The sequence below is a fragment of the Coloeus monedula genome (assembly GCF_965178545.1).
Source record: "Coloeus monedula genome assembly, chromosome: Z".
Lineage (NCBI taxonomy): Eukaryota > Metazoa > Chordata > Aves > Passeriformes > Corvidae > Coloeus > Coloeus monedula.
The window spans coordinates 73644463-73657225 of record NC_138822.1 but is presented as its reverse complement, the minus strand read 5'-3'; the positions used below and the strand labels follow the sequence as shown (position 1 = coordinate 73657225).

Genomic DNA, 12763 nt, shown 5'->3' with positions numbered 1-12763 from the left:
CGTGGGACCAGCGGGCAGAAAGCGGACCAACACCCGGGCCCGCGGCGCGCCCCCTCTCGCCGAGCTCGGCCGGGCCCGGCCCCGCCGCGCCGACCCCGCCTCAGCCCCCGCCCGCCCAGCGCCTCCCCCGGGGCCGCCCCGCCCCGCCGCGCGCTCACCTTCCTCCGCGCCCGGGGACACCCGCGCGCCCGCCCGCCCGCCCGCGCCTGCGCGCCCGCGCCGCGCGCCCCGCCCCCGCCGCGCGGGCACCGCCCGTGGTCGCCGCGGCAACGGGACGCGAAGCCGGGCGGCGGCGGCGGCCGCGGCGCCTCACGCCATGTCCGAGATCCTGTGCGAGTGGCTGAACCGGGACGTGAAGCTCTCCCGCCGCATCGGTAAGTGCGGCCCCGCTGGGCGGGGACGGGCAGTCCCTGGCCGCGAGGGCAGCGGGGTCAGCGGGGTCAGCGGGGCCGAGGTCGGGACCGGGCCATTGTGCCAGGGGTCCGCCCGCGGCCACTCCCCTGACGGGTCCGCCCGCCTCCCGCGGCCACGTGCCTCCGCAGGTACATTCTTAATCTTCGTGTGCAAGGCGGGGACCACAAAATCGTAGGTTCGTCAGGGTTGGAGGGGACCTTCAGGACCATCCAGTCCAAGCACGCACCCGGCAGTGCCCCTGTAACCCCTGAACCACTAAACCACATGACCCAGCGCCAGATCCAGAGACTTCTTGAACACCTCCAGGGATGGTGACTCCTTCACCTTCCTGGACAATATATTCCAATGCCTGAAAATTTTCGAGCTGAAGTTAATTCTCCTCAAGGGGCAGGTGCTCTCGGGAGATGCAATGTGCTCAAACGCTACCTGCTAATAAGGACTCTAGAGAATAAAAAATATTTTAATATGTTTGGAAAGTAGTGCTTTGTTTTGAATGGCAAGGGTTGTGCTGGCACTGCAAGGAGGGAGCAAAACCCTCAGGAAATTAGAGAGATGGGCAATCACCAACTCTGGGAAGGTCAGGTGCCAGATTCTGCACCTGGGATGGGACAACCCTGGATGTACTGACAGACTGGGGAATGAGAGGCTGGAGAGCACCACTGCAGAAAGGGACCTGGGGCTCTGGGCCGATGGCAAGTTGAACACGAGTCAGCAGTGCCCTGGCAGCCAGGAGGGCCAACCCTGTCCTGGGGGGCATCAGGCACAGCATCGCCAGCCGGGCAAGGGAGGGGATTGTCCCACTCTGCTCTGAGCTGGGGCAGCCTCACCTCCAGTGCTGGGGCAGTTTTGGGTGCCACAGTGTAAGAAAGGCATTAAACCATTAGAGAGTAACCAAATGATGGCCAGGAGGATGGTGAAGGGTCTGGAGGGGAAGCTGTGTGAGGAGTGGCTGAGACTGAGGGGAGACCTCATTGCAGTTACAGCTCCCTCACGAGGGGAAATGCAGGGTCAGACACTGATCTCGGTGGTGACAGTGGCAGGATCCGAGGAAATGGTCTGAAGTTGTGTCAGGGACGGCTTAGGTTGGATATCAGAAGATTCTTCACCCAGAGAGTGGTTGGGCACTGGAACAGGGTCCGTGGGGAAGTGTCACAGCCCGACAGAGCTAAAGAAGCATTCGGACAATGCTCTCAGGCACAGGGTGTGACTCTTGGGGTGTGCTGTGCAGGGCCAGGAGTTGGACTCGATGATTCTGATGGGTCCCTTCCAACTCAGCTTATTCTGTGGTTCTGTGATTGTATGAAGAGGAGCACATTAGAGCTAGCTTTTTTTTTCCTTTACATTTTGTATGGAAAATTTAGTAATTATAGTTTATACATATTTTCACAATCTCAGTGACAATTTTGACAATGCTTGCATTTTACCACTGCAAATTAGAAATTACTATCTAAAGCTGATGTTGCAAAATGGCTACACAGAAAGTATATTTATTTGTGAGTTGAAAACTATTACTGCTAGATCAGTCTCCTAAAATTCCTCTGAATTATTTAATAAAGTTTGGATTTAGTTTTGTTATAAACAAATAATAAGTTTTCTTAAGATTAACATTTGTATTCTTTTAATTGTCTGATTAAAAAAACAAAACAAAACATAACGAACAAGAAAACCCCAAATTTAGTTCCAGGATCATTTCCAGAAGCATTTTCTACTGGCTACCTTCTAGGAGAACTCCTTCACAAATACGGTCTTCAGGATGACTTTAAACAATTTTCAAAGAGCAGGTTAGTACATATGGATTCCAGGTCTCTTATATAAAGTAACAGGTCTCTTACATAAAGTAGACAAAATACAAATATGCTAGGATTTGCTAATGCAAAGTGGAAAAACCATCTAGAACTTACTGAGATTTAAAACATTAAGTAATCAAAAGCTAAATGTGTCTGATGCATGAATTGATTTAGTATTTCCAGAGAAATTGATCATACTTCTTGAAGATAATTATGCATTTTGATTGTAACTACAAAAGTACCAGGTTAGACCAAAGGTCCAAAAAGCCTTTCAAGGATGTCTCTAAGATTGGGAATAGTGGCACTCTGCCTATGAGCTGTGTAGAGCCAGGAATACAGAGCTGTGTTTTGGTGGTGACCATTGCACCTTCACTAAAATGAAAATATTGGAGAAACATGAGGCTCTGAGTGGAGCTCTGGCAGAAGAGCATGTAAGAATTTATGTTTAGAAGTAATCTGGTGTAATATATGTAATCAAGGAGAAGTGTAAAATGGGAAGCTGAGACATCTTGAGCTTTGGTACATTGATGATGCAATTCCTGAGGCTGGCTTATGCTGTGTTTTGTCAGACCATGGTACACGCGTACATCAAGAGTTCCAGGCTGTACAAAATTTTCGTGTTTCTTCTGAACCTCTGCTTTTATGTTCTTTGAACATGTCGTGTATTCATACCCTTTTCTATCCCAAGTCCCACCAAATTGTAGGAGAGAAGGTTGAGCACAGCTAATAAAGGCAGCCAACAAACAGCAGTTTTTGAACTCTGCTTGCAGGACTTCTAGATCTCTCAGAAATTTCTGGGATCATTGGAGAACCCCTTGTAACTCTTAGAGTGCCTGCTGTTGCTGGGAAAAATAGCTTCAGGGGGCTTTTATTTCTTCTAGCAAGCTCTAGCAGCTTCTAAAAGTTCTCCCAGTTGTTCCTAGTAAAAGGGTGCTTTGAGATCTTGTCCCCTGCTGATTAGAGAGGTGCATTTAGTGAAGATGCACTTCAGTAGGTGCAGGAAATGATTAGAAACTCTGCTGAGACAGTGTATGTGTGCTAAGCAAAGACGGTGATGCATGACAGGGCATGATAGCCAGACCCACTGGAGCAACTACTCAGTGTCAGAGGCCTCAACTCGAATTTACCTCTGGTGAAAGGAGTCAATTCTCCCAGTCTCAAACTGATGGGAGTGCTTTCATCAGGGTGACATGGTGGCTTTGCCTGCAGAGGCATGTACTCATGGAGGAGCTGTGTTATCAAGTCAAGCTGCTGCAGAATGAGGTCCGTACACTAGATCTTCTCTGAGGCACTGCAGATACATGAACCTGGACCCACAGCTGCACTGAGGGAGAGGCAGGCAGAATTGTGTTAGGAAAACACAGCTCGTGACTTCTGTGAGGGAAAGGTAGGTGTCCTCTCCACCTGCTGAACACTGCTGCAGAACAGGTTCATTGCGGTGGTAGCAGATGAGTGCTGGTGGCACTGTGTAACAAAACATCTGAGCAGGTGAAGTTTAAACCACACCGGGGCACCATGAGGAACAGGTAGGGGATAGCAGTGGGAGACTTTCTCCTGCACAAGATGGAAGTGCCATCTGCTGACCTCACATGCTAGCCAGGGAGGTTTGCTGCATGCTGGGGGTTCAGTCCAGGTCTACAGAGACTTGTCCAACCCTTGCACTGATATCCCTGCTTTTCTTCTCTGTGGGCACCAAAGATACTGCCAGAGACCTGGAACCAAAAGCATGAGGGCTGAAGTATTTGTTTTCCTTGCTTCTGCTGGTGGATGGGCTTGAGGAGTGGATAGGTCCTACAGGTCAACAAGTGGTTGTGCAGCTGCTGTCCACTGCAGGGATTTGCTTTTCATAGTCATAGGATCCTCTTTTGAGAGGGAAGACTGCTAGGAAGAGGTGGGTTACACCTGACCAAGCTGGACAAGGGAATCATTGCTAACAGCCTGGCAAACCTGGTGAAGATAGCTTTAAACTAGGAATGAAGGTGATGGAGAGAATCAGTTTCAAACAAGAGGAAGTGATGGCCTAGACTGGCAAGCAAGAGGAAGGTGGTGTGAATAAGAGCATCAAAACAGTGCAGAAGGCTGCCCACTCCAAATGTAGGAATGCAATTAAGGAAGTGCTGAGAAGACGGGATTATGCAAGAAGCATTCACATCTTCTCTGAATTACTCTAAAGTTTTTTTAAATCACACAACTGGCTGCCTCTCTGAAGTGCCTATATACTAATGCATGCAGCATGGGGATCAAACAGAAGGAATTAGAGGCCTCTAAGCAGTTGCTGGGTAATCATTGTGATCACAGAGAGGTAGTGGGATAGGTCCCAGGACTGGTGCGCTGCCATGCTTGGTCTAGGCTCCTTAGGAGGGACAGGCTGGGAAGGTGAGGACAAAGAGGAGCTGCCCTCTAAGTGAGAGAGCAGGGAAGATCCAAGACCTGCCTCAGTGGTGGCCATTCTTAGTTGTCTTCCTGCATCAAAAAGATGGCAGAGTATGGCTCCATTCATCAGCCTCCCTCTCAGATTCCCAAATGAATATCTGCCATGCTGAGGCTGAGATACTTAATGCCTATCATAAATAAAACTCACACTCTGAAATCCCAAGTGCCTGAAAAGCTAACAGGGAAGTCTGCACCTGTGTGATCTGGAACTTTACCTTGTGTGGTCTGGAAAACCTCCAAGGATGGAGACTATACTCACTACCTTTCCAGGCAATTTATTTCAATATGCATGATTGCACTCATGAAGAAAAGGTCTTGTCTTGTGTCTAGGCAGAAGGGCAACAAGAAGGGCTTTTACAGGTATCTCCACAGCAAAAGGAACGCTGGGGAAAATGTGGGCCTGCTGGGACATGCAAAAGACTGAGGTATCCCAAGGCCATGAGACGTACAGGAAAGTCTGCAGCAAGAAAGATTTACCCATGGAGCAGGAACAGTTTAAGGAACATTTAAATAAACTGGAAATATGCAAATCCGTGGAACCTGACGGCACATATTCACCCGGGCTGTGTGACCTGGCCAATACCATTGCTGGGCCACTCAATAATCTTTGAAAGGTTGTGGTGAGTGGAGGAGTCCCATGGACCAGAAGACTGCAACTGCTGCTGTTCTCTTCAAGGAGTGCGAGAAAGGAGAAGTGGAGATGTACAAGCCAGTCAGCCTCACAGAATGAAAAGAACTTCTCAATGCATGTCAGACGACTTCTGGTGAGAGGGCTCATCTTAACCTTGAATCAATAGCAGAAAAATGCTCCATAATTGTAAGCTTCAGTTCAGTATAGGTGTGTAGGAAATAGTTACAGTGACAATAATGAGCTCCTGGACAGTTTCATCTAGAAATAAGATAAATACTGTGTTAGCAGAAGGTCTTCAGCTAAAATTAGGCATTTCTGTAGAATTATGCTGGATCTTGGCTGACCTCAAAAGCTTGTTGGTTCATGTGAGGGAACTGTTGCTAAGCAGTAGAGCAGTAGAAAGCATGATCTTCTGACTCAGAATGAAGTTATGGATTTGTTTGATGAAATTTGATGTGTTAATTGTTATAAACTGATAACTTATTGTTCTTTGGTTTTGCCCTGTGTATCTGTTGATCCCGAGTGCTTCTTCATGAGAATGTACATATCAAGAGAAATATTAGCCTGCAAGCCACTATTTTAGTTTCAAATGTAAATTGTTCATTTAGAACATAGACTTTGTTTTCAACACTGCTTTAACCTGTGTGTCCATTTCTTTTTATTGGAGAAACAATATGTTGAAGTGTTGTAAGGGTTAATAGATAATACAGACTTTTTTTGTACTTTCTTATGTTTTAACTGGTGAGAGCTCAAGTGACTGGTACAGCTAATACAGAAACTTCATTCAAACTCCTTGTGTGTTTGGTGGATGGTATACCATTAGCTGCAATCCAGATTAGCTTTTGCTGTTAGATGCACTTTGTGTGCACATATACCAGGATTTATATAATCCAGTGTGGTCTTTGTCTTTTCAAAAAGTTTTGCCTAGTAATCAATGCAGTTACCTGTACAGCAGCATAAAATTTAAGCCAAAGTGTGTATCACATTATTTAAGGAAGTCCTCTGTGGGTTGGTTTTTTCCTTCTCCTGTCTTGGTATGAGATAAATGTCATGACCATGCTTAATGCAGCAAGTTGAATTTGAAAATAAGTTTATGTTCTGGTTTTTTTTGTTGTTGTTTTTAATTATATAGAGTTGCAGATGCAAAAATTAACAATTTTTCTCGCCTGGAACCCACACTTCACCTCCTTGGTGTGCAGTTTAATGCGAATATGGCCCAAGACATCATGACAGGACAGCATGGGGCTGCAACAAATCTTTTATATGAATTGTATATTGCTTTAGAAAAAAAGAGGAAGGCAAAGTTCACTGGAGTAGCCGTGGAAGCAATGAGACCTGCAGCAACTGTAAAGCTTAAGTCTACTGAAAGTGGAAATCGAGAGGTAACTAACTATGCCTCTTTCGAATACATACAAAAAAGGTAGCATATTTACATGTACCTTTCAAGCATGTTGTGTGCTTTCCCTCTCTACTTTGTAAATATCCTATTCAAAACCCAGTACTTATAAAGAAAAGAAGCAGTCCTTTGTTACACGGTGTGTTTGCACAGCTTATCAGGAACTCAATAGGATATTGATATTCTGTCTTCTGTGTTCCTTTGTTTTGGTTCATTCTGTGTTACCTGCTCTAGTTTCAAGCTTTCTCCAGACTTAAAATATTATAACAACAAAGGCTAGTAGTTGTTCAGCAGCTGCCTTTTTACTCTTTTGATGAGTACAGGTTGTAGACTGCATTGCGGTCTAGATATCAACTCAGACTAATTTCCCCTCCAGGAAACCTATTTATAACTATGTGCCACAGTGGTTTGGTTCATTCTGTTGCATGTCTCTCCATATATTTATACTGCACTCCATTCTGCAATAACCACATGCTGAGAAATACAAAGAGAGAAAAATAAAGGGAAAAGAGAATGTCTAAGAGGAAGTCAGTGTTGATGTGGTAGGTTCCGTTAAAGACTTCCTTCTTGTTTTCAGTGGTAATATTCAGTATGTCCAGACCATTATTTGTTATCAGGATGAGGAGTTTTTAAGAAGGTGTATATCACTGATTATATTCAGCTGGGAGAAATTTCACTTTTTTTTTTTTTCTGGGTCTATTTCTGAAAAACAGTCTACAAGCAGAAAGTTTACCAACAAGTACAAAGATAGTACTGGAAAGTTGAAATATCTCTTCGCCTGTAGAGAGACAGCTTAAAGAAATTGAGCAACTGAGAGGAGGTCCTGTCTTTAGACAAGTTCAGAATGGCATTTGAGTCATGGAATGGTTGAGGTTGGAAAGGGCCTCTGGAACTCACTTATTTTAACCCCCCTGCTCCAAGCAAAGCCGGCTAGAGCAGGTTCCTCAGGACCTTGTTCAGTGTGGTTTGAATATCTACAAAGCTGGAGACTTTCAGTAAAGAAATGCTTCCTTACCTCCCCTGGTGCAGCCTGGGACAAATGCTGTGACTGATGGATGGCTACAGGCTGTTCAGAAAGGACAGGAGGGGAACGAGAGGCTGAGGGGTTGCCCTCTAAATCAAGAGGTTGATTCAGTGTGAAGAGTTGTCTCAGGGATTGACATGAGAAGGTTGAAAGCCTGTGGATAAGAATCAGAGACCAAAACAAAAAAGGGAACCCTGTGTATTTACTGCAGTCTGTCTGACTAAGGGGAGCCTATTGACAAAGTGTTGCTCCAGCTACAGGAGGCGTCACGCTCACAGGCTCTTGTCCTGCTGGGGGACTTCATCCTCCCCAGCATCTGCTGGGAAAGTAGCACAGGGAGCTGTAGGCAATCCAGGAGACTCCTGGAATGCATGGAGGATTGAGCCAGGTAATAGACAGAGGGGATGTGATACTGGATCTGTTAATGCAAACAAGATAACTGGAGACATCAAGACTGGAGGCAGCCTGGGCTGCAGTGACCATGCATTGATGGAGTTTTAGTCCTGAGGGATCAAGTAAGGAGTAAAGGTAGGCCCCTGAGCTTCAGGAAAGCAGACTTCCAGCTCTTTGGGAAGATAATCACCTGGGAGGCTGCCCTCAGGGACAAGGGAGGAGAACAGAGGTGGCAGATCTTTAAGGAATTCTTCCATAGTGAGCAAAAGGTCGCAATCCCCAGGAGCAAGAAATCAGGCAAGGAAGACAACAGACTGGCATGGCTGAGTTAGGGAACTGCTGGGAAAGCAAACACACAGGCAGCTGAAGCTGGGGAAGGTGAGCTGGTAAGGGTATAGAGATGAAGTATGGTTGTGTAGGGATGGAGTGATGAAAGCCAAGGCAAAGCTGGAAATGAACCTGGCAAGGAACACAAAAAATAACAGGAAGAGCTTCTACAGGTATGTTAAGCAGAAAAGGAAGGTCAATAAACAATGCTGGAAAACTGGTAACAACAGAGGAGGAGAAGGCTGAGATACTCAATTTTTTGCCTCAGTCTTCACTTCTCAATCCACACCGCTTGAGTGGATAAACAGCAGGATGGAGACTGGGGGACAGGCTCAAGAAGTGGGCCCATGGGAACATGATGAGATTTAACAAGACCAAGTTCTGGTGCTGCACCTGGGTTGGGACAACCCCTGGTATCAGCACAGGCTGGGCATGAACAGACCCAGAGCAGCCCTGCCCAGAAGGACTTGGGGGTGCTGTGGGTGAGAGGCTGGGCATGCCCCGGCCATGGCACTCACAGCCCAGAGAGCCAAACGTGTCCTGGGCTGCATCCAGAGCCCTGTGGGCAGCAGGGGAGGGAGGGGATTCTGCCCCTCTGCTCCGCTCTGCTGAGACCCACCTGGAGCACTGCATCCAGCTCTGGGGTCCCTGCACGGGAAGGACAGGGACCTGCTGGGGTGGGTCCAGAGGAGGCCATCAAAATTATTAGAGTGATAGAGCACCTCTGCTATGAGGAGCCAAACTTAGAAAAACGGGATTGTTCAGCCTGGAGAAGGGAAGGCTTCAGGGCTACCTAATTGCAGCCATCCAGGAACTGAAGGGAGCCTACAAGAAAGATGCAGAGAGACTTTCTACAAGGGCATGGAGCAACAGGGAAAGGGGGAATGCCTTCATACTGGAAGAAAGTAGTTTAGACTAGATATTAGGAAAAATTCTTTACTGTGAGAGTGGTGAGGCACTGGCACAGATTGCCCAGAAAAGTTGTGGATGCCCCATCCCTGGAAGTGTTAAAGTCCAGGCTGGATGGGACTTTAAGTAACCTGGTCTAGTTGAAGGTGTCCCTGCCTGGAGCAGGAGGCTTGGAACTAGGTGATCTTTAAAGTCCCTTCCAAACCAAACCATCCTGTGATTCTGTTCCCACATGTCCTCTCACTGGATACCAGGGACAAGAGCACAGCATCTCCCTCTGCACTTCACCTCCAGAGGAAGCTGTACAGAGCAATGAGGTGTCCTTTTCTCTCAACTAAACAAAGCTTGGCATCATTCAAGCTCAAATCTCTGAGTTCTTTTTAATGGACCTAGTTCTGATTTTCAGTTTGAACATGTTTAGAGGTTTTTCTGTGTAGATTAACACAGAAAAACACAGTTTGAAGCAGTTGTCTCAAAATGATCATATTTTAATATGTTTATTACTATTTCTGACTCTTCATTGCTTGATGTTTAGCTTTAGCATTTGAAAACTGTAGTACTACATCAGAATGACTTGCAACTACAGCAGATTTCAGAGCCTTCTGAACCAAAATCCAAGATGATAACAGATAAGAGAGCTCATGTGCATGTTGCAGAGCAGCTGAGAGCTCAGAACTTCCAAGAAGAGCAAAGAGCCCAAGAAACTTAAAAGTGACTACTTATTTTTATAGACTTCTGAAGAAGTATTTCCTGAAGGTTATGTGCTTAATGAGTTAGTTAAAGCCAGTGTGAAGGCTTCTTGATTCTGTGCTACACACTCACATTTATCTAAAAACAAAGAAAAGTGGTGTGCATGGAAATAAAGCCAATGTACTCTTATGAGCCCTTAAAAACGTATTTAAGCATCACTTGATGTTGAGAGTATTTGCATATTGTCAAGCATGGAAAATATTTATAGATTTGAAGACAAAGTGCACGTTTCACACTTTGCATGGGTTTGAGATGTCCTTGTAAAAGAGGTTTGTGTCATTCTTCTTTTGTGAAGAAAAGATGAAGCGCTGTACAAGAGCAGGAAAATGACAGAAGGGCACCTATAGTGGGTATGGCCTCAGAACATCTTGTACTTGTGTGTAGCTATTCTGATGAGGTAAAAAAGGAGGAAGGAATTTCTTTAGACATGGAAACACTCATCTAAAGCAGAGTTCATAGTTTATATAGAGGAAATGGCCTGGTATTCAGGGGGTGTTGAACCACATTGACAAAGTAGTTGACTAATTTGATGTGTATTTTATACGGCTAATGAAGGAAGAGAATCTTGCTGTGGTTATTTAGCTGTTCTATTGCCACTGCATTAACAAGAATGAAAAAATGTCCCTTCATCTAGAAGGGACTAGATGTATCTAGAAAACAAAATGCAAGCAATATACAAAATATTCAAAAAATAACATTTTAAAAGAGAAATTTTGAATATCTCTTTTGATGTATTATATGTTTTTAAATATCTTTGACTTCTTTGTGTAAAAAGTATTTTTCTTCTTTGTTCCACCTTTACCTGCATGTGTATCTGGTGCACTTTAAATGAGTGTAATTTATATGTTTGTTACTTCTCGATCATTTGACTAGTTTTACCTAATGTGTTACCTAATGGTATTCTCAGTTTCTGTGCCAGGAAACTGGTATTCTCATTTTCTGTGCTGTATTCAGACCTGAAACAGGTACTGTACTAGAACTAGAAGTCAATGAAAGCCCTTTAAAGCCTATTAAACACTGTTTATCTGGTGTTGTGAACTAGTTTAACACAGAAAACCAGAGGAAACTAAGCCTCTGTAAATAAAATGGATCAGACCCAGAGAGGTTCAAAATACACCCAAAAATGTGATTAAAACCAAATGAGATTAGTTGTTGGTGCCAAAAAATTGATGTTTTATTTCATGGTAAAATAGGCAAAGAGAAAGAAAAATAAAAGAAAGAAAGAAAGAAATAGAAAAAGAGTTGTGCATGGGGATGGGGGGACAGAGAGAGTGTGACAGAGGTTAAATAAGGAAGCGTATCACCCATCCGAGAGCCCCAACAATGTCTTATTGCTCCCCTCCATCGGATCTTCTGGTGGTGAGGGTCCCCCACCACTGCTGCGCCATCATGCCACACCAAATGTATCAAATCCAGTGTATTAATACACCTTTGGGCCAGGTGGGAACACCCATGTGCCTCCCTTGCAGGGGGCCAGTTTGACACAGTCCCTTGCAACACAGTGGATCTGTTGCATCATCTCTGGTGCAGGGTCTGGGGACCCCTTTGTGGGGGGCCTTTGATGGGCCATGACACCTCCGCTGCTGTCCTTCACATGGGTGAGGCTTTTTCCCCAGGGTGGAGGGGTCCTGCAGCTGTGCTCCTCTGTACAGCAGAGGATGGGTGTTCACTGCCTTGAACCAGAGACTTCTCCAACACCCAAAGCCTCTTTCCCCCCGGCCTTTGGTGTGAGGGTCTGTGCAAAGCCTGGCAGCTGAGAGCCCTTGGGCTGCGGTCTCCACTCCGGTCTCCACTCCTAAGGTGTTAAGCTTGTGCTCTGTGAATGTATTCTTCTCCCCCAGCCCTGAGTTGTCACTTTACGTATGCTCATCAGCAAGCAGTTCAGGACCTCAGTCAGGGCTCCATTCAGGGCGTGGTAGACTTCTCTGCAGCTTTTGTTGTACAGTTTTGCTATAATAAGCAAAGGTCCTTCATGAAGATGTTTAAGTCATAAACTATAAGGTTTCAGTCTCCGGCATCTGCTCAGATCTGGAGCCTGATAATCTCTTCTAGTTTCTTCCTGGAAGATAATTTTCGGCTTAATTATATTTGCTTCATACCAGCATTACATAGGAAGAAGGAGACAAAATGAAATAATGGCCAGGATTCAAGCAGCTGTTATACAGATTCAAAAACAACCATCAAGACCCACCATAAAATCTGTTGAAGCCAAAAGATTCTTAAAGAAGAAAAGGGAAGCAGAGGTAATTATCATCTCTGTTGGTTTAATGCTAATTACATTAACGCAAATCCCATAATTTCTGGGAACATTTATAGTTACAAATGTTGTACTTGCACCATCCAAAAGCTGCTGACTGGCAAAATTATATCAGTTCAACCAGTGAAAATTGGGCTGAATATTTGCATGATTATGATTTTGCAGTTGGTTTTAAATAAGAATCACTTTGATGTTAAGAGAAATTTCATACTGAATAAATACCATAGATAGGTAGTAATTTGATTGCTGAAAGTAGATACAAGTCTACTAAAAAGAATAAATAAAATAAAAACATTAATGTTCCTTTCTGATTTGTGCATGATGACATTTTGCACCGTAATGTTTGAACTGTTCTGTAACACACTATGAAACTGTCTGCTTATTAAATGTTAGTAACAACTCAAATTGACAGTAATCTTAAATCAAATCAAGAGATGCAGCA

General features: G+C 45.0%; 1 protein-coding gene across 1 annotated transcript in view; it reads left to right on the top strand.

Annotated features, from left to right (window-relative positions):
- Positions 1-316: 316 nt before the first annotated feature.
- The window catches only part of SPEF2 (sperm flagellar 2), a gene marked incomplete at both ends in the record, with an annotated part of 73029 nt that continues 60582 nt past the window's right edge, over positions 317-12763 (top strand). Inside the window, 6 exon segments of the mRNA XM_082301700.1 lie at positions 317-374; positions 2093-2195; positions 6398-6647; positions 9856-10018; positions 10021-10025; positions 12167-12307. Coding sequence (XP_082157826.1) covers positions 317-374; positions 2093-2195; positions 6398-6647; positions 9856-10018; positions 10021-10025; positions 12167-12307 — 720 coding nt within the window.